This window comes from Canis lupus, chromosome 14, assembly GCF_048164855.1.
Source record: "Canis lupus baileyi chromosome 14, mCanLup2.hap1, whole genome shotgun sequence".
Lineage (NCBI taxonomy): Eukaryota > Metazoa > Chordata > Mammalia > Carnivora > Canidae > Canis > Canis lupus.
Window position 1 is genome coordinate 20,866,140 of NC_132851.1, and position 20,318 is coordinate 20,886,457.

Genomic DNA, 20,318 nt, shown 5'->3' on the forward strand with positions numbered 1-20,318 from the left:
TGATCATAGATAGCCTCAAGCAAAGTGTGTACCAGGCATCATTAGGCACATTATTCCATTTGGGGCTTTAGTCTCTGGTTTTTCCTTATTCTGTGTTTTGTCGGACACTGGTTCAAGTGTTTGTTCCGGCTAAGTCCCATATTTTAGAGTCCTCTCTCTCTGCCCTAAGACTTTATTTTCTGCCCCATCTGTCCTCCAGCCTCCATGCAAATACATATTTGCCACTGTGGAACCAGAGTGCAGGATCTGGAGAACCTCTGGTCTGGCAGAGACCTGACAATGCTCTGGCCCCAGGACCTCTCTAGGCCAGTGCAGGTCTTACGGGGTTTTTTTTGACTTGATATCATGTTCAAATTAGTTTGACTTCTGTGAGGTGACAAAAGCCATTGTGATTATATGATTAATGCTTGTTGATTTACTTTTTATTCTTGGCTCTTATCCAGGATTTTCATTGAGTATCTTTAAAGATGAAGTGTGTTTGAAATTCAACATTGTATAAATGCCTGTTGAATTTCCAACACCAATGGTAGGTATTATTTTCTCTATCAGTAATCAGAAACTTAGAGCTGGAAAGATTCTGCTGATTATTAACATTATCCTGTGATCATATGCCTCTTTGATAGTTCAGTAACACCTAGGGACCCTCTTCCCAAAAAAAAGGGGTATATCTGTGTGTGAGAGAGGGTGAAAGACAGAGACAGAGACAGAATGAGAGAGAGAGAGAGAGAAATGCACACAGTTTAGTGTCATTCACGGATTGTCTAAAACTTATTCATAGACCCCAGGATAAGAATCTCCGAGTCTAACCTTCCCATTTTATAGGTAAGGAAAGTAAGGCCCACCTAAATGAAGTAGCTCCCCCAAGGTTGAGTGAGAAAATCAGAAATAGGATCTGATCATGCTGATAAATGTGTGTGATGGAACAACGTCAATGCTTGGCCCACCAACACCCAATTTATATTATTCCCATCCCTCCTGCAGCCCACCTCTACCATCATGTCATTTTAGTAACTAATATGATTTGAGCCATTTGAGTTTATTTCATAGTCAACTATTTTTAATAATAATTGTTATTATAACAATAGTCCCTTGTATTCCCACAACTCCCTGAAATAGAAGTAAGCATGTATTCTAAATCACATGTAAGAAAATCAAGACTCAAGCAAGTTGTTCAGGGCAAAGTGAAAGGTAAATTGGAGCTCTTCGTGTGCCATGGATTCCATTTGGGGGAACTAGATTTGCATATAATCCTCTTGTTTAGAACAAGCATAAGCAAGAACACAAAGATCTTTGAAATAATGCCCAGACCAGTGTTTCTCCGGCCTCACTGTACATTGGAATCACCCGGGAAACTCCTCAAAATTATCCAATGATACAGACACAGTTGGTCTGGGGTGAGGTTCAGATATTGGCGCTTTTTGGAAATGCTCAGGTGACTTAAAATGTGTAGCAGCCAAAAGTGAGAACGGTCATCCAGGCTTCACAAAAGATGTATATTATACTGCATAATCCCTTCATATTGTTGGATAAGGGGCTGCCCTGATTTTCATGCCTGAAATTCAAAGGGAAGACATCACCCCATAGTTTGTTTCTGAAATTCACTGCGAAGGCATTTGGATGGTGTACTTTGGGTCTTGAGGTATTATTGCCTTGCGGTGTATCAGTCACAAGCACATTTAGAAATGTATTAGCTCCACTTGATAGCAGAATTTGCCCAAAGCAAAACAAGCCAAGAAGCGGCCCATAAACCTCAATAATACTGTTTGCGAGTGCTTACTTCTCATGCTGACTTCTTAGCTTCCGTGAATTATTACGGCGGTGCCACGTAGCAGTCAAGAAACCCAGCATCCCCCAACTGCCAGTGCAAAACACATTCCTAGGAATGGAATTTCAGGATGGGGTTTCAGCCCCATTTGATGGTGAGGATGCCAGTCAACAGCTGTGGCCTTGTACCCTGGGAAGACTGCATGCACTGTGTCTTGTTCTTTTTGAACAGCAGAGGCTTTTTAGAAGAAAAGGAAGATAGACTGCATACTGTCCCAAGGAAAGTTTAAGGCTGGTGGAGGTCAATCGCTTTTTTTTTTTTTTTTAAGATTTTATTTGTTTATTCACGAGAGACACACAGAGAGAGGCAGAGACACAGGCAGAGGGACAAGCAGGCTCCTTGCAAGAAGCCTGATGCGGGACTTGATCCCAGGACGCTGGGATCATAACCTGAGCCAAAGACAGACATTCAGTCACTGAGCCACCCAGGTGTCCCTCAATTGGTTTTTAAATCAAATATACTTTGGGTCTTTAGTTTTTAAAAGATGGATGTTTCTCTGATGAGGAGAAAATGTTTACTCCCCCCCTACCTTCATACCTAGACCTGGATAGCCACCCATATTTGGCAGAAGTTTGTGCTAACAAATGAAAAGTTCATAAAGCAAGGTGTTAAATGGGGCTCTCTTGCTGGGCTGGGGAAAGCCAGAGATCTGCATAAGGATGGCCCCAGAGCCCCTCAGCACCTCAAATGAAAAAACTCCCTTTGTTCTGGCTACATGTGACTAGCTGGGTGGCCACCGTGCGACCATGCTACCCTAACTGAACTGTGTTCTGGGCAGGGGAGCCACCTGTACGTACCCATAGCTGGAGTTGATGGGGTCAAATTCCACTCCACAGAGCCAGAGTAATCAAGACCAGGCACACACCATATCTTTGTAGGCTCAGAGGTGTCAAGAGTATCTCCTACCTTAGCTCAGGTCAGAAGAGGCGGAGTACCAAGGGTTCCCCATGTCTGTACACTGGAATCCTGTGCTACAGGCCTATGTGTGGAACGCAGCTTAGGTGTCTCAGACTCTGTGGAGAATCTGAAGTCAATCTTGTCAGGAGCTTCTGATGTGGAGATAGGATATATACAGAGAAATAGCTGGGAAAAAAATACGTCTTCCATATGTATTTCCTTAGCACACACCTCAGTTGTTTATGGTTCCCAAGCCCCTTTTTCTGGTGGGTGACCTGAACTTTCATCTCTAAAGGTTCTGGAATGGGACTATAAAAGAAGCTGGTGAAGAAATCTCTGGAAGATGATGACGTCATTGGCAGCTGGGGGGCTTGACACCACCTTTGGTCAAAGGGCTATCAGTCAGGGAGAAGAACTGGATAAGGAACAGCACAGAAAGGACAGGCTGGAGCTCTACAGCACCTCTGTGTCAGCCTCTCACTGTATTTAACCATGGCAGCCATGAGTGATGTTCGCTGCCTTACTTCTGCTTCCCAGATATTATGCAAATTTTTCCTGTGGTCACCTAAACCTGGAAGTGCAATGGAAAGGGAATCTAGGAAATGTGGTTCTGGCTTGGCCATGTTGATAACACAGAGCTCCATCTTTTACCTATTATATTCATGCTCTCCCTAACAGCAGGCCCACAAAATATCCTAGTATAAGGATGAGGAAGTGGTGAGGACATTGGATATGAGATCCATCTAGTAAAGGAGGGGAGAGGGTGGAGAGGATGCCCTCAAGGAAAGGTATGCTGTACTTGCTACTGCATGTGGAATTGTATCACATACATCTAGAGCGAGGTTGCTTCTAACATTGTCTCTGTAAGCAAAAGCTCTCTTTGTTCCCTCTGGCCCCGTGGGGTAAAGATTCAAGACAGATTTAAAGTATGTATGTATGTATGTATGTATTTAAAAGATTTTATTTATTTATTCATGAGAGACAACAAAGAGAGAGAGAGAGACAGAGAGGCAGAAGCAGGCTCCATGCAGGGAGCCCGATGTGGGACTCGATCCCAGGACTCCAGGATCACGCCCTGGGCTGAAGGTGGCGCTAAACCGCTGAGCCACCCAGGCTGCCCAGATTTAAAGTATTTAACATAGGAGTCCTGTGTTTGGTCTTTTCTCTACAAACTTAAAAAACAAACAAACACCTCATTCTAGCAAACTCTGGTTTTGTGCACAACATGACTCATTTCGGGTACTTTATGAAAGATGGAAACAATATGACCAAACTGACTAAGGACATCTGGGATACTTTCCTGGATCATTTTTGAATGCCTGGAATGGAAGTCCATTTTCCAGGGTTAACCTATAGATTAATCACTTTCTTGCATAAATACTTAGCAAAGGTGTTTAGTCCTGGCTCAGAATCCAGTGGTTTAGCGTTCAAGTAAACATGCACAGGTATGGGCGCTGGCCTAAGAGGGCAGACCACTTAATGTAATGTGATGTCTGGTATGTTCTTTAGGGAAAGCAGGAAGAAGGAACTCATTTTTGTTGGCCGTCATGCTGGGCACAATGACAGTTGCTCAATATTTATCATCTCTCTAATCTTTGTCACAACCCGATAACCTGGATATTAGCTATATTTTATAGTTGAGACTGACAGGGTTTGAGTCATAGCCTCTGATTGTATAAGTAAATGGCAGAGCCAAAAGCCAAACTAGCCCAGGTCTGTCTGGTTCCAGAACCCTTAGTCTTTCCATTATATCATGGTGCCCTTCAAATGTGTTACAATTATTTTACTTCTGGTCCTCAGTTTCTCCACTTGGCTAATCTTGGCAAAATCTGTTACCAACTCTGCCAGGGATTAAGTATTTCTCTAAGAATGGAGACATTGGACGGAAACCCAATCTTCAAACCCATACAATTCTCTGGGACTGGTGTGCAAGGCTCCTAAAGATGTTATGATCCAGAAAATAACACACAGGCCACACCTACAGTTTATTGCCAAACCAAGGGGGGTGTGGGGTGGGGTATACTCCCAATCTTCAGCCAAGTCAGCATGGAATCTCCCTAGATCCTTCTGCACAAGTTCCTAAACCGAGATGGTCCTGAGTAGACTGGCCTGCAGATTGCTTGGTCCCAAATATAGCCCTGGGACTGGTAAAATAAGGAAGAGTTACCACAGCAGAAACCAGAGGCACAGTTTCCTTCCCTGGGGGTACTCAGCTCCCTTTAGCTGTGACAAAGAAAGTTTAAGGTTACTTAGTCCAGATAACATGCCCAAAAAGATGTTGCTCCATCTTAGATCTATTTATAACCCTTTTATTTTCCCCACCAAAATGCTACCAATGACCTGGTAACCTGTGCTGTCTCTGCAGAATATACACACATGCACACGCGCACACACACACACACACACACACACACACACCCCATTTTGTTTTAGCTCCATCCCACCAGCACCTCCTTGAGGTGGAATAAAAAGAAAAAGACTTTGGTACGCTCTTAAAGGTTGGATAACAGGGCACGCTGGGTGGCTCAGTGGTTGAGCATCTACCTTCAGCCCAGGGCATGGTCGTGGGGTCCCGGGATCGAGTCCCAGGTCGGGCTCCCTGCATGGAGCCTGCTCCTCCCTCTGCCTGTGTCCCTGCCGCTCTCTCTCTCTCTTTGTGTGTCTCTCATGAATAAATCAATAAAATCTTTAAAAAAAAAAAAAGGTTGGATAACATCACCAACGGACCATAGGTCACCCCTTGTGAGTGAAATAGCATATGAAAAATGCCCTGCATCTATGGAAACCAAGTTATGATGTAATGATGTACCTGATGAATAGCCTTAATGTGTACTGCATCTTATTTAATAATCTTTTAAAAACTTTTAGCATATTGATTTTGCTTTTTAGCATAATACAGAAAAAAAATAATTTCTGGGCATTAAGTGCCTAATGAAAGAAGGCATTCTAAGGGCAAACAGCTAATTGGGTAAAAGTTTCTGTGGAGGAAAGAATTTGGGGTCAGGGAGGAAGTCTGACCTTCTGGAGCCTCCTTTTGGCTGCGAGCTCCTGTGGGAGTTAATACATGCATCGAGAGTGTGTCTCCAGCTGCTGGAAGCCCCAGTTCGCAATTCCATGGAATTCTAAGGAACTTTCTGTATCCAAAATGTAAGCCAACTTTGTAAGGGGTGGGGCAGGTAGGAGTGATCATTTGTGTATCCCTTGTGGTACAAGGGCTCCTGGATGAGTGATTCCTTTCCTTCAGTAGTAAAGGAAGTCCAAGGAATCTTGTGGTTATAAGGTGCACACGTTGCTTCTCATCAGTGCCAGAACACTTCTTATAACCTTGGGGAACCACCAGGTCAAGAGTGTGCCTTCTGTCCTTAGCACAGGCAGATGTTGGAAGTGGTCTCCAGTGCAATCAAGAGCTGCATGTGGGAAAGTGATATGAACCACCAGGGCTGGCAACAAATCCTCCATCCATCGTCATCCCCATCACCAGAGGGAACCCCCTGGAAGGCAAATTTTCATCCTAACTTTGGGAATTTAAGTTCAACGGGCCCCATTATCTCCCCCTCCTTGAGGTACACCACAGTCCCCCTTGAGTGACCCCTCCCCCCACCCAAACTGAACAAAGTATACTAAGGGTGAGCCTGGGTCTGAAGCAGACCTTTGGTCGATTTGGGCTGGAAAGGAACAGATTCTGCTTGAAACCAATAGGCACTTTGAATTTCTGAATTTGAAACAAAAATTCTTTAGTGTTGCTTTTTGTTGTTTTATTGTGAAAGTCTCTCTTACGTATTGTTGACTCTCCTTCAAGGCTGATTGCACAGTGGGTTTTTTGGGGACACACATATAGCATGCTGAAAATGCATAAAGCTTAGAGGAAAACTAATTCTCTGGAGAGAGAACCCTCTGTTTGTCTAAGAACTGAATCTCTGCCTCCTCCCACACCACTCACTCTCCAGCCAGTTGCATATTTGGTGGAGAGATTTATGGGACTAAACATACAGCTGCTCTTTTTTTTTTCTCCCCAAGAACAATGTTCTGCTGTCAAGGCTATTATGTACTAAATACAGACACACAACTTATTTACTACAGCAGTGTCTGAAACTCCTGTTTTTATCCTTTTTGCTGAATGTGAATGCTTTTGTAAATGTAAAGCATTCTATAGATTTCAGGAATTCATTCTATAGTAGTGACTAGCAGATCTTGACTCAGCTTACTTTATTCTGCAGCAACTTTGTTAAAGTGAATATCCTACAGACAGGACCAGTGATTCCTCAAGGAATTCCACACTCAACTTACTTTAAAATTATGCTGATTGTTTACAGTGGATTGTCTATCCTTGTAGGATTCTCTTAGCTTAAGAAAAATCCCTCTTATCACCCTATATTGATTTTTATCTTTATTTTTCATATTTAATCTCAATAAATAATACGAATTCAGTATCTATTTCTGTCTCCCGAGCCAGAACCCAAAGTGGCTTTCCTGGTTATTCACCACGCAGTGGTTGGTTTGTCTTCCTTCAGCAGTCTGCATTCACGGGGCTGTTTGTGGGGAGAGATTTGTGGGAAGAGGGATAGAAGAGAAAAACCAATATTTATTTAGTGTTTCACTTATATTAAACACTGGGCTTAGTACTTAATCAGATTTGATCCTCATAATAAACTTGGTCCTCATTTTACAGATCAGTAAAGTATAACTCAGGGAATTTGTAACTTGCCCAAAGTCACATTTACAAGTAAATTATAAAGGTAAGAGTTAAAACAATTTTATTGCACTATCTAGAAAATGTACACATTATTTATACACATATCAATTTATTTTAAAATGAACTAAACTACTAGTAAAACTACTACCCAAGAATTCTAAGATCATAGGTTAGTTTCTACTTTTGAAATTTATATCAATTAATCATATTATAATCATAGTATTGAAACTTTATATCTTGGTCTCTGTCTTGCTATTTTTTTTTTTTTTTGAGGGAAAGCCTGAAACAGTCTTACCCCTCCAATGCTTTCTACTCCAAGAATACAAAGGAAAAAAGAGAAAAGCCAGAGCAGTGGGACATCTGGGTGGCTCAGTTGATTAGGAGGTGTTTGGCTTTGGATCGGGTCATGATCCTGGAGTCCCAGGATTGAGCCCCATGTCTGGCTTCCTACTCAGCAGGGAATCTGCTTCTCCCTCTGCCTATCATCCTGCTTGTGCGCGCTCTCTCTCTCTCTCTCTCTCTTTCTCTCTAATAAATAAAAAAAGAAAGAACAACCAGAGTAGTTTTTACATGAGTGCAGTCATTTCAGGGATGCAAGTGTCTTGGTGAATACAGATTTCCATGGCAGCAAAAAGACACTTACATAATCATAGGTGTAGTGTTTCTCTCTGATCTCAGTCCCTCTTTGGATAACAATTGAATAATTGTGGAACTCTAGCCATACAAGGACTAATGTGCAATTGCACAATCCTACAGGCACTCAATCTATCTGTAGGGTTATCGTACATCTGCCAGGACTGGCACAGGGGAGGAATTAGAGGCAAGATTATTTAGTTGGTTTGGCTTCTTATCAGGAGAGAAGCTGGAGTTCAGCCTAGGTATTCATCCCAACCTGATCACACCCTGAAATGTGCTGAGTCCTATCCCTGTCTTCCCGTTAACTCTTCCCAGACCTACAATTTTTAGGACTTTTCTCCACTGCCTTCTTGCTCAAATCACTTACCTATGACATATGAAGGTGTTGTCTTCCTTAAGGTGTTGTTCTTCCTTTTCATTAAGGATAATGTCCTCCATACCCCTTCTTTATAAAGTCAAGGTACTACCCTTCTTGGAGGAAATGCGTTCGGAGCAGCTACGTGAACTCACGATTGATCTCTTTTCTGTGAACTGGGAAATGAGAGAATTGCAATACAATCTTTAAGAACAGACTGATAAAGATAATTATAAGTAGAAGAAAGGGAACACATTGTCACTTAAATTCTCATATCTGCTGAACAGTGGCATCCAAGTTCCCTGACTCTAGGTAGGAGGTAATATGTACCTAAGGCAGATCTATTCAAGGGTTGTCAACATATTCTGTGTATTTGTATACGTGTGCTTTTTAATATAGAAGAGAAGAAACTTTTCCCCAAGCTGTGTGCTACCTGTGGTTACTTGTAATATGTGTTTATCTGCAGAACATAGTGTACCATAGATGCTAATTCAAAGTCCATTATGACTAAATATTTTACTCAGTTCTACCGGTGTTTCTAGATCATTTTGCACATTTTTAGTAACAGGACATTGGAACTGCTGGAACCACAGCAGTTGTGAGGACCACTTAGGGAGAGATGACGTTTTTACTAACAGCCTGACTCCAAAAATACTACCTTGAATGCAAGCATGATAAATATTAGGAAGGCATTTTTTCCCTTTCCCTCAACATTCAAAAAAAAAATTGAAATAAATATCTAAGTTCATATATTGTTCAGGATTTTAAGTGACACAAAAAAGCAATCCAATAGTAACTAAGTAAAAAACCTTCTTATGAGTTTGGAAGATCCTAAACATCAACATCACAAGATATTTGAGTGAACCTAGACTGTTTTAATTAATAGTTAAGGCAAAGAGAAAAAACACGTGTCTTCTACTATGCTCTGCATTCCTCACACTTGCATATATACATTGTACTTTGTAAATGTGTATTTCTGTGGGGCAGTGGAGTCCTATGGAGTTCAAATTCCAGTTGTGGCATTTGGTTGTGTGACCTTGAACAAATAACTTAACCTGAGACTCAGTTTTTTCATAAACATTGTACTGATGATTATGGGTGACCAGTGATAGAAACCAGCTATCATAAAATCTTTTTATTTTTTAAATCTTTTTAAAGATTTTATTTATTCATGAGAGACACAAATCGAGAAGCAGAGATACAGGCAGAGGGAGAAGCAGGCTCCCCGCAGGGAAGCTGACACAGGACTTGATCCCGGAAGCCCAGGATCACACTCTGAGCTGAAGGCAGACACTCAACCACTGAGCCACCTAGGCATCCCTATCATAAAATATTTTTAAAAGATTTATTTATTGGGGCACCTTGGTGGCACAGTCAGTTGAAATCTGACTCTTGGTGTCAGCTCAAGTCATGATCTCAGGGTCCTGGAATCGAGCCAATCCCCTCGTTGGATTCCACGTTCAGTGTGGAGTCTGCTTGGGATTCTCTCTCTCTTTCTTTTCTTTTCTATTTTTTTTAAAGATTTATTTATTTTAAAGAGAGAGGGAGATCGAGAGTGTGAGTGGCGATAGGAGGGGTAGAAGGAGAGGGAGAGAGAATCCCAAACAGATGTACCACTGAGTGCAGAGCCCAATGTGGTACTCCATCTCATGACCCTGAGATGATCTGAGCTGAAATCAGGAGTCGGTCACTTAACTGTCTGAGCCACCCAGGTGGCCTCAAAATGACCTTTCTCAGGCAGCCCCGGTGGCTCAGCGTTTTAGCGCTGCCTTCAGCCCAGGGCATGATCCTGGAGACCTGGGATCGAGTCCCATGTCTGGCTCCCTGCATGGAGCCTGCTTCTCCCTCTGCTTGTGTCTTTGCCTCTCTCTCTCACTCTCTCGCTCTCTCTCTGTCTCTCTGTCTCTGATGCATAAATAAATAAAAAATAAAATCTTTAAAAAAAATGACCTTTCTCTAAAATTAAGTGCAGTTCAAGTCACCACTCACCAAGGTTGATGACAAGTCCAATGTAATATCATTTTGGTGACCCGTTGTTCATGCCCTACCCCTTTGGGATTATAGGTCCCTCGGTCCCCATCCTGGGGTTTAGGCATTCCAATAACATGGACTTTGACAATTTTGCTGCCTGTGATCCTTACCTAGCTGGCCCTGATGGCTACCCCTATTCCATCCCTGAACTCCTGGTTGTAGGTCCTGAGCAGAGGCCACTGAATAATCACCCTCCCAATCACACAGCCTTTACCCTTCGTGTCCTGTGGCCTCCCAAGAGCCCCTGAAATCAGGAAGTCCCTAAGACCCCATCTTTAAACCAATCCTGAAACCACCCTCTCCAGTCTACAGAGATCTAGGCACTGCTGCCATCAGCCCCCTTTACCCTCCAGTTCTTCTTTTTAATAACAGCTTTGCTGAGATATAATTCACATACCATGAAAAGTATATCTCACTTATTTTTTATATATTCACAGTTATGCAACTATCCCCACAATGAATTTTAGAACATTTCACCACTCCTGAAAGAAATCCTATACATTTTTTTAATGAAACAAATATTTTTGAGGATTGCAAATTGGTTACAGTTTTACTGGACTAGAAACCCTTTACTTAGTAGCAGTCACTACCATACCTCATCATGCTCCAGCCTTGGGCAACTACTTCCATCTCTGTGGGTTTGTCTATTCTGGACTTTTAATATAAATGGACTTAAATAATATATGGTCTGTTGTGACTGACGTCTTTCACTTAGCATAATGTTTTCAATATTCATTCATGATGTAGCATGTAGCTGGTTCCATTTTATTGCCAAATAATATTCCATTATATGGATATACCAAATTTTATTTCTCTTTTCATCAGTTGATGGACATTTGGCATCCTTCAGTTCTTGAAGCACTAAGCCTTCCTCTCTTCAGCTCTTTGCCTCTGGTGGCCCCAGATCAGGGGTTATAGACTCAAATGTCTGTCCTTGTGGTGGAAGAGAAGCAGGAACTGGTGAAGACTATGGCAAATGAGAGAACATCTACTGAGGGTGGCCCTTACTCAGCCACTGGCGAGTGACCATTCTGACCTGGTGTTATTAGAGCTTTAGATTGTTCCAGAGAGACCAGATCCTGGATCATTATGTGGAAATTTCCTACTTTCTAAGTGTCTGTCAATGAAAACAAACAACCAGTGTGTGAGAGAGACAATACAATTCTGGTTGAGACTAAATGCTCATCCCTGGTGAGGCAGAGACACATCTCACCTTCGGGAGCCCATGAAGGGTTAGCTGGAGTGTGAGCTCACCTGGCAACTACTGCCTTCTCATTTGGCAACACAAAAGGGCTATTCATCCCTTTAGAGGAAAGAAAGACCCAGGTCTAAAGTCAGCACTCTGGATTAGGAGGGAGTAAAATTTCTCTTATTCTTTGGCTCATGAGTATACTGTAGCAGAAAAAAACAAAGCAACATTAATGTCTTCATTAAATTAGTGCTCAATTGCCCTGCAAATTACTTGTGGCCTACTTCAGGATGGATTGTAACCTGCTAGTATGACTTTGGTTATGACTATGACTACAATCATGGTTGAGAACTGCTGATTCTGTACAAGATATGCCCTGAATTTATGAGGACAGGTTTATGGAAATGGGAAAAGAGAAACAGTGATGGTGTGGTCTCCTTATATACAAAGGTGCCATGGTAGTAGAGGTTGGGGAGTGGAAAATATTGAGGTTCATGACAACAGCAAGTGTTCGTTATATAAATAACCACTCTGCTTGCCACTGTCTACTTTCCATTTTGTTTTGTATGTGACTGCAGAGGACGTGGGTATTTTTAAAAAGAAAGAAGCTCATAGAAACCAGCAGTGTAGTGCTTGACATGTGCAAAGAGGTTTTAAATTCATTATCTAATTTGAGCCTGTGCAGATAAGCATTTTCACCTAACCCTGTTTTATAAATTGAGATATGGTGGAGAAGACATGACTTGATTAAGGTCATCAAGCAAAGGAGCCAAAGACTTAAGTCCTTATCAATGGATTCCAAATCCCACATCTTTTCCATAGATATATAGCTGCCCTTCTAATACTTTCCAATTTTAGTTTAGGTATTTTTACATTTAATAATATAGTATGTTATATTTATTTTATATACTTTATTTTTATATTTAAAACATATTTTATGTTTTAAATTCTTGTAATTCATATTATTTATGTTATATTAATACAGTGTTTGAGTTGATATTGTTATCACCCACTCAGAAAGTATAAGGAAAAGAAATGGTGATTTTCAAAATGTTTTCATAGTTTTCCATTCTTTGAGTCAACACTAAATTAATTAATTAATAACTGGGTGTGCATGTTAATTACTGAGGCATTATAAAGAAATATGATGATAACAACAGATTTGGGAGACATTCAATTAGTCAATCTCAACCAGATAATCTCCTTTCCTTTTCCTCTCTCAGTCTTCTCTCCCTTCTTCCCTTTTGTCTTCTTTTCTTTCCTCCTTTTTGTTTTCTTCTTTTCCTATTCAGTGAGGGGATATTTTATAAGAAGCAAGAAACCCTTCAGACTCAATCAAAATTGTGCTTTTTTTGATTAATGAATTTATATATTCAATTCATTCAACAGTGAATATTTTTTGAGTTACTACATTGGTTTCTTATTGCTGCTGTAACAAATTGACACAAACTTGGCAGCTTAAAACAAAGAAAATTTATTACCTTAGTTCTGGAGTCATAGGTCTAAAGGAGCCAGGTGGTCTGCATTCCTTCTGGGGTTTTGGAGGGGAGAATCCACTGCCTAGCCTTTTTCAGTGAATAGAGGCCACTTGGATTCCTTGGCTCCTGGCCCCTCTTTCTACTCTCTCCAGTTTCTTGCCTGTTGTGACATCTACTTCTGCCTTTGACTTTTGAGTCTCCCTCTCATAAGGACCCTTGCGGTTCCATTGGACCCCCCTGGATGACTCAGGATAATCTGATGTTAAAGTCAGCTGATTATCAACCCATTCCATTTGTAACCCTAACTCCTGCTTACCATGTAAACTAACTATTCCATGTAAACTAACTATTCAAAGGTTCTAGGGATTAGGAAATAGACACCATTGGGGATTGGGGATATTGTATCTATTATGTGCCAGGCACTGTACAGATTTATATTCTGTGGGATTCTGTTCTGCTAATTAGATGTACTTATCACTGACAGCTGGAGATCTGTGTGTCCTCCATTTTTCTATTTGAGGAACAAAAATCACTCATATATCCAATGTCTGCCTCTTCAGACACACAACAGATATACCATCTGTGAATTTGTGTCAGCTAAATAGAAAGTACCCAGCATCTGATGTCACCACTAACCTCAAGTGAAGTAACTTCCTTTGAGGCAGTAGCTGTGGATCACTATCAAGATCACTATGACATATCCAGAGTTATCTCTCATTATTGTGTGGTGCTTTTTTTTTTCCCCCATTGTAATTCTCTCTCCTACCACAGGTTAGCTAATACTTACTGTAAAGGCTGACCTTTGTTGGCCTCATCCACTTTCACAAGGATGGGAGATAAGGTAATGTGTGGAATTTAGCATCTCAACAGGGTCACCTTGGCAAGTGAAAGGAGGCACTATTAATGATCATTCAAAAACAGTAGCTGGAAAAGAAGACTGTCTTGGGAACAATGGGCCATAAGGTGTCCTAAATTTTGAGTCCAAATGAATAGCAGCCATAAACACTAGCTATAAAAATGTATTGACTACTCCATTGGGTCAGACCACTGCAGTTGAAGCTTAATGTACCTCATTTCATTTAATTCTTACAACATCTTAGAAGGTATGTATTATTATTATTATTATTATTATTATTATTATTATTATTTATCCCTAGTTTAGAGTTGAGGAAAATGAAGCTCAGAAATTTAAATACCTAGCTTAAGCTAGTAAATTGCTAAGTTTGGATTTAACCTAATTTTGTGAAACACTAAGCTGAATGCTTTTTCTATTATATTGCCTTCCAAAAAAAGTGTAGATTCTTGGAAATTGTTGTTGTCAGCTGGATACAGTTGGGTATTTTAAGAGATGTTAGATGTTAGAGATACACAATACCTTTATTAGAGGTCTATGAAAAAACCAGGAGCTAAATAGATACTTTTTCTTTGCCTTTCCTTTAGGTCTGTCAGTTTGTCGTCTCTGTAAATGGGCTCAATGTGCTGCATGTAGACTACCGGACCGTGAGCAATCTGATTCTGACAGGCCCTCGGACGATCGTCATGGAAGTCATGGAGGAGTTAGAGTGCTGAGCAGGTGGACGTCCTGCCCTTATGTGGCCTGAGGATGATCAAAGCCAGGACAACACAAAGCAATGCAATGACAAGACTTCCATTCAAATGGATGGTTTTGGACACACAAATCTTTTCTCCATACATACACATCTTGATTTGAGTTTCATACACTGTTTGAATGTGGAAAAACTGGGTAGATCATATAAAAAAAAAACAAATAAAAAACCCAATTTACATCAGTGTAGAAAAAAATTCAGAAATAGAATTTCCTTACATAGTAGAATTGCCTTACTCGATTTCTATTTGTAGTTCTCAGCCATTGTTTTTTATCTTAGTTCACCGAAAGTTGTCAAAAATGCTCCTCTGGCCAAAACAGTGACATGCTAAAATCCCCTCATAGGAGTCAATAGAATAATTGTTAGAGATTTTAAATTGTTCTCTTAACCAAAATGAACATGGAGCTGTTTATTAAAGGATCTGGGTTTCACCACGCTTCTAATTAAAGCCATCTTCAAAGGAATATTACCTGCTATCTAGCATTTTGAAGAAGGTCCTAAAGCATTCAAGTGCTTGAAAGCCATTGAAAAAAATGACTTTTTCTTAATTCCCGCCTTTAGTATCAACTTCTAACATATGTTTTCAATTATGGCATTAGTTAGGAAACAAAAACCTCGTGATGAATATGGATGGGATAAATAGAAAGATACTACTTATGATTATTTGCTCTGATTTCTCTTTCTGAGCCTAAATAATTTTGTATTATCAATCAGTTCCAGAAGCTTCCTAGAATTAATCCAGCATATGTTGAATGTCAAAACAGAGGAATTTGTATATACACATATCAAGCCTCAGGCAAGATTTCACTTTGAAGTTGTCCCTTTTTAAGTGAAGTATCCTAGAACTTGGCCCATATGTGATAAAACTTGAACTTAAATTGCCTTGTTGGCCTGAATTTTTACTAGCTTTCTAGTGTAACACATTCAAAGGAATGACATGTCCTGCTTAGTTGGTGGGATTATTTTTCACCAAAACATCGTCTTGTGTTGTCATCTTTCAGCCCACTGTATATATGCATGTTTCTTTTTTTGGTTTAGAAAAGAATGCATTTGGGGGCTTGGTGTATAGAGGAAATTCCTCAAAGTGCCAAATTAGGTAGTCAGGGAATGCAAAACTCTTAATTTCATATAATGCATTCTGAACAACTAGGTTACTTTCTTATCATGTATTAACAAAACGAAATATGAATGTTGTACCTCAGCCATGCTTTTTGTGATAGGTTATCATAACGTAATGGTACTGGTGGAATGGATGTCATGCCGTGTTAAAGATGTTACATGTATGTGTTTCTGGTCATCCAACTTTTCTGATCTTAGCTTTAGTCAGAGAGTAGGATTTTGAAATAATATAGAATGTCTCACATTCGTACCGTCGATTTACATTTGGGAGCTAGTATCGTCTCTGTTTGTATGTGCATTTATACTGTATGCCAGGCTTTGTGCTACGGCACCTAACATGTGATCCCTTTGAAACTTCATCAAAACCCTCCAAGATAGATATTATTACCCTCATTTCTCAGATGTGGCAACTAAGTCGGGGCAAACTTCAGAATGGTCTCCGTGTTCACACAGCTGCGAGAACTACCAAGATTCAAACATGAGTTTGTCTAATGCTAAATCCGGTGTTCCCGCCCCTCCCTCAGCCTTTCCCACTGTTGGGAGCTTATTTTGTACCCAGTGCTGCGCTAGCACCCTACATCACTTATTCCTACTGACCTGTGAGGCCACTATGGCCATTATCTCCATTTTACAGCTGAGGAAGCTGATTCATCAAGAGATTAGTCATGTGCCTGAGGCCACACAACTAGTAAGTGGGAGACTTTATGATTCAGCTTGAAAAGTTTTTATGACATCTTTAAAAGATGAGTCTTAAATGCTGCCTGGGCCCAGGGCTTCATTAAGTGACAAAAGAAGGAAGACCACCTTTGACAAGGGAATCTTCTTCTTGCCTGCCATCTGTACTTTGTACTCACATCCTACTGCCCGTCATCTTGGGTCCTGGCATAATCTCACTTCCCTTGGACCAAGCTAAGTACCAGAAAAGCATCTAGTCATCCAACCAGATGCTTTCTTTACTCCATTCAGCTTCCTGCCAGAAGAGTTTCTTTGATTCAGAGAGTGTTAGTGATGTCTTTGGTCAAATGACTGCTAGGGGAAGAAAAGGAGGAAAGAAAGAAGGAAAGAAAGGAAGCAGGAAGTGTTTCTTCCTTTGGTTCCCATCACCCTCAGTTTAAAGGCCAGCTTCCAGAGAATTCTACTTAAGGCCAAGAGAGCTTTACCTTAGCTACTCCCGCAGCACCCCCTGACATCCTTACCTGGTAATTAAAGTGAGTGTTCTCATTCCCATCAGGCCACTATTTAGCTCTCTCCAGCCTTTTCACATATAGCTCCTCCTCTCTGGAATATGATTTCCCCTTCTTTGCCTGGAGAAATCTGTCTAATGAACTCCCCTTAGATATTACCTTCTCTGAGAAACCTTTGCCAGCTCCCTGGTTCAGAAATCAACTCCCCTTCTTCAAATGCCCATGGGGCCTTATGCATCAACCCCCTGTGGTGACAGCACTGATGATATTTACTGTGAGGTTGTCCCCCCACATGTCTGTCTCCCTAACTTTTCACTCTGAGCATCTGCAGCATGGGACTGTGTCTTGTCACCCAGGTGTTTCCCTCACCTGGCACAGTTTGTGATTATAGTAGCATACCAGCTATCCATGGCTGCCTAACAAACCACCCCACAACATGGCTTATAACATTCTATGTGCTCATGATAACATTCTATGTGCTCATGATCCTGTGCATTGGCAATTTGGGCAGAGCTTTGCAGGGATGGCCAGCCACTGCTCAGGTAGTGCTGGTTGGGTTCCCACACACATTTGTGGTGTAGGATGGCTCTGTTCACGTGTCTCACAGATGGCTGGGGGTGTTGACTGAGGTGCCTCCATTTCACCCCATGTGGCCTTTCCCCATAGGATTCCTCGTTAGACCTCATGAGATCAAAGAAGGTGAGAATGGAAACTGCAGGACCTTTTGTGGACTTGCCTGGAAAGTCACACAGTGTTACTCCTGTAACATGTTGTCAGTCAAAGCAAGTCACTACAGAATGAGCACTGGGTGTTATTCTGTATGTTGGCAAATTGAACACCAATAAAAAATAGATTTATTATTAAATAAAATAAATAAATAAAATAGTATTTCAAAAAAAAAAAAAGCAAGTCACTAAACTAACTCAGAGTCAAGAGGTGGGGAATAGGCTCTACCTTTGATGGGAGGAGCTGCAAAGAATTTGTGGCTACTTTTAATCCACTAAGAGTAGGTACTTACCATTCATAGAATAAAAGACTAAGGAATTAGCCAGCTATTGAAAGGCTTCAGCTTTTCAGATGCAAATTCCTGACCAAACACTGGGTAGAAGTTTGATATTAAGTTGTGAATAAAGCCCAGTGCCTAATGAAAACTTCAAAGTCGGAAAATCCTAAAATAATGGTGCCACATGGAGCCATAGAGAGCATGATTTCGTGTCCGCATTTTACTGATGAGGACACTGCAGTGTGGAATGTTCAGGTGGCGCACCCCAGCTCAAGAGGCTTGCTGGGGCAAGAGCCCGGGTTAGACACCAGTCTTCTGTCGCCTAATTATATGTCCTTTACAAGATAGCTTTTTGTGGTGGACACAGATGTGGTAAAAATAGGCCTTTGGCTTCTGGATATTCACAAAATGCAAGTAGTGCCAATTACCTGTGAACATGAAGGGTGTACATTTTAATTGACTCAGGCCTGGGATTGTTAAATCATATCATTAAAAAAATAAATATTTTGTGTGATATTTTAACAGGTGAATTGCTTTAAAATTTAGAAACTCCATTCCTAAATGTAACACCAAGAATTATTCTAAATTAACAGTAAGCAATATTTCTAAGAGCTTTTATTTCGTGTGTGTGTGTATGTGTGTATCAGTGTATTGCGTGTGTGGTTTTACTCACCGAGGGTCCCTGAAATGGCTTTCTTTGTTCCCAGAGAAAACAGTTTTGATTTTTTAGGTGGAAATCTTTAGTTTCTTCATCAGTGTAATATGTGCTATCAGTTCAAATTTGAAAGCCACGTTTATTATTTCTGCTGTGGGGAGAAAAATGCAGTTGCCTTTTGGGTTGGTTCTGTTGTGTGATGTTTTACTATTAATCTCTGATGGATAATTGCATAAATCGATAAGGGGAATAGGTGAGAAATGATGGGTAACAGGAAGCAGATATCCATGTCTGATAGATTAGATGGGGTCAGCTTCCTGCCATCTTATCAAGGGTGATAGCAATCAGCAATTAACAATTTAAAAATCATTGCCTTCAGTTCAAAATGGAGTGTCACATTTCCAAATAATTCATTCTTTTCAAATACTTGTGACAATAGTCTACTTTCAAGACCTATTTTAAACTGACATTAACTATTCTCTCCTATTGAGTATTAATCCTGTTTCGTTTTCATCAGGAAAACTCTGGAACATTTCAGTTTTGCCAACTGGTTAGAGTCCGTTGATACCACTGAGCATTGTTTTACTATTTGAGGCAGAATTTCAGGTATAATATGCTTTTCCTCAATTCAACACCAAAAGGACAAATCTGCAGCATACCAAAATGAAGTTCATCATCAAAGTTAGCATATAATATTATCAAATGCATTAATATATGTACTTAATATATATGTTTATTTTTAAATTGGGTTGAATGTATGTTCCCCCTTCTTGAGAATTGTAGCATAACACTTAAAATTATAATATGAAAATAGATTGTATAGTATGAAATAAATGTTAAATTTTTTTAATGGTGACTTTAGGTTTACAGCTTTTCCTGTCTTTTAGAACAAATTAGTCATTTTTTTTTTATCCTAAGAAAGGGTTGCATTATAAAGTTGCTCTACTACTCACCTATCAGAGAAAACACATGGGACTCATATCTAATTCTCTAATGTAGCCAAAAGTGCCGTTTGTAACACTACTTAATGATGGATGTTTTCTGAAGCTCTTTTGCCTGAAAAAAAAAAAAGTGCATTAAAAAGCTTTTTCTGTACTGTATTTGATTTGGAATCATTTTCTCCCAACATAGCCCTGTATTGATGAGCATTGTGGAATAGTCTATATAGAAAAATGCTACGTAGTTGTTTACTACTGTGGGAGAATGTTCGTTCTTTTTTTATTTTCAACTACTTAGGAAATTGATTATGTAATTCAGAATGTGTAGGGGCAGGGTAAAGTATGGGAGTTAGTGATTATTTGGATTATACTCAGTATTAACTAAAAGAACTTCACGTTTTTCTCTCCTTTCCTTCCTTCCTTCCTTCATTTTTCATTCATTCATTCCTTCCTTCCTTCATGCATTCATTCAAGAAAACTCACTGAGACTTTGTTTGGCTAGGCATTGCATATAGATCCTGGAAATACAAAACTGAGTAGGTACGACCGTGGATCCACCTCATCCTTTGAGTCACCTTTGGGCCTGCCTCCTAGAAGTGTTCTCTCCATCAAAGAGGGTGGGGCGGGCTATGATATTATGGTGTTGAAGCAGGTGGTCAAATGCCAGAAACTACCGTCTAATCCAAGAACTACAAGACCAGCAGCAAC

The 20,318-nt window shown here is 40.4% G+C and overlaps 1 protein-coding gene across 1 annotated transcript in view; it reads left to right on the forward strand.

Moving 5' to 3' along the window:
* DEPTOR (DEP domain containing MTOR interacting protein) overlaps nucleotides 1–19,772 on the forward strand; it is a 132,842-nt gene extending 113,070 nt beyond the window's left edge. Inside the window, exon 9 of the mRNA XM_072774338.1 lies at nucleotides 14,545–19,772. Coding sequence (XP_072630439.1) covers nucleotides 14,545–14,673 — 129 coding nt within the window. The 3' untranslated portion in view covers nucleotides 14,674–19,772. The remainder of the gene's footprint in view (nucleotides 1–14,544) is intronic.
* Nucleotides 19,773–20,318: the final 546 nt, after the last annotated feature.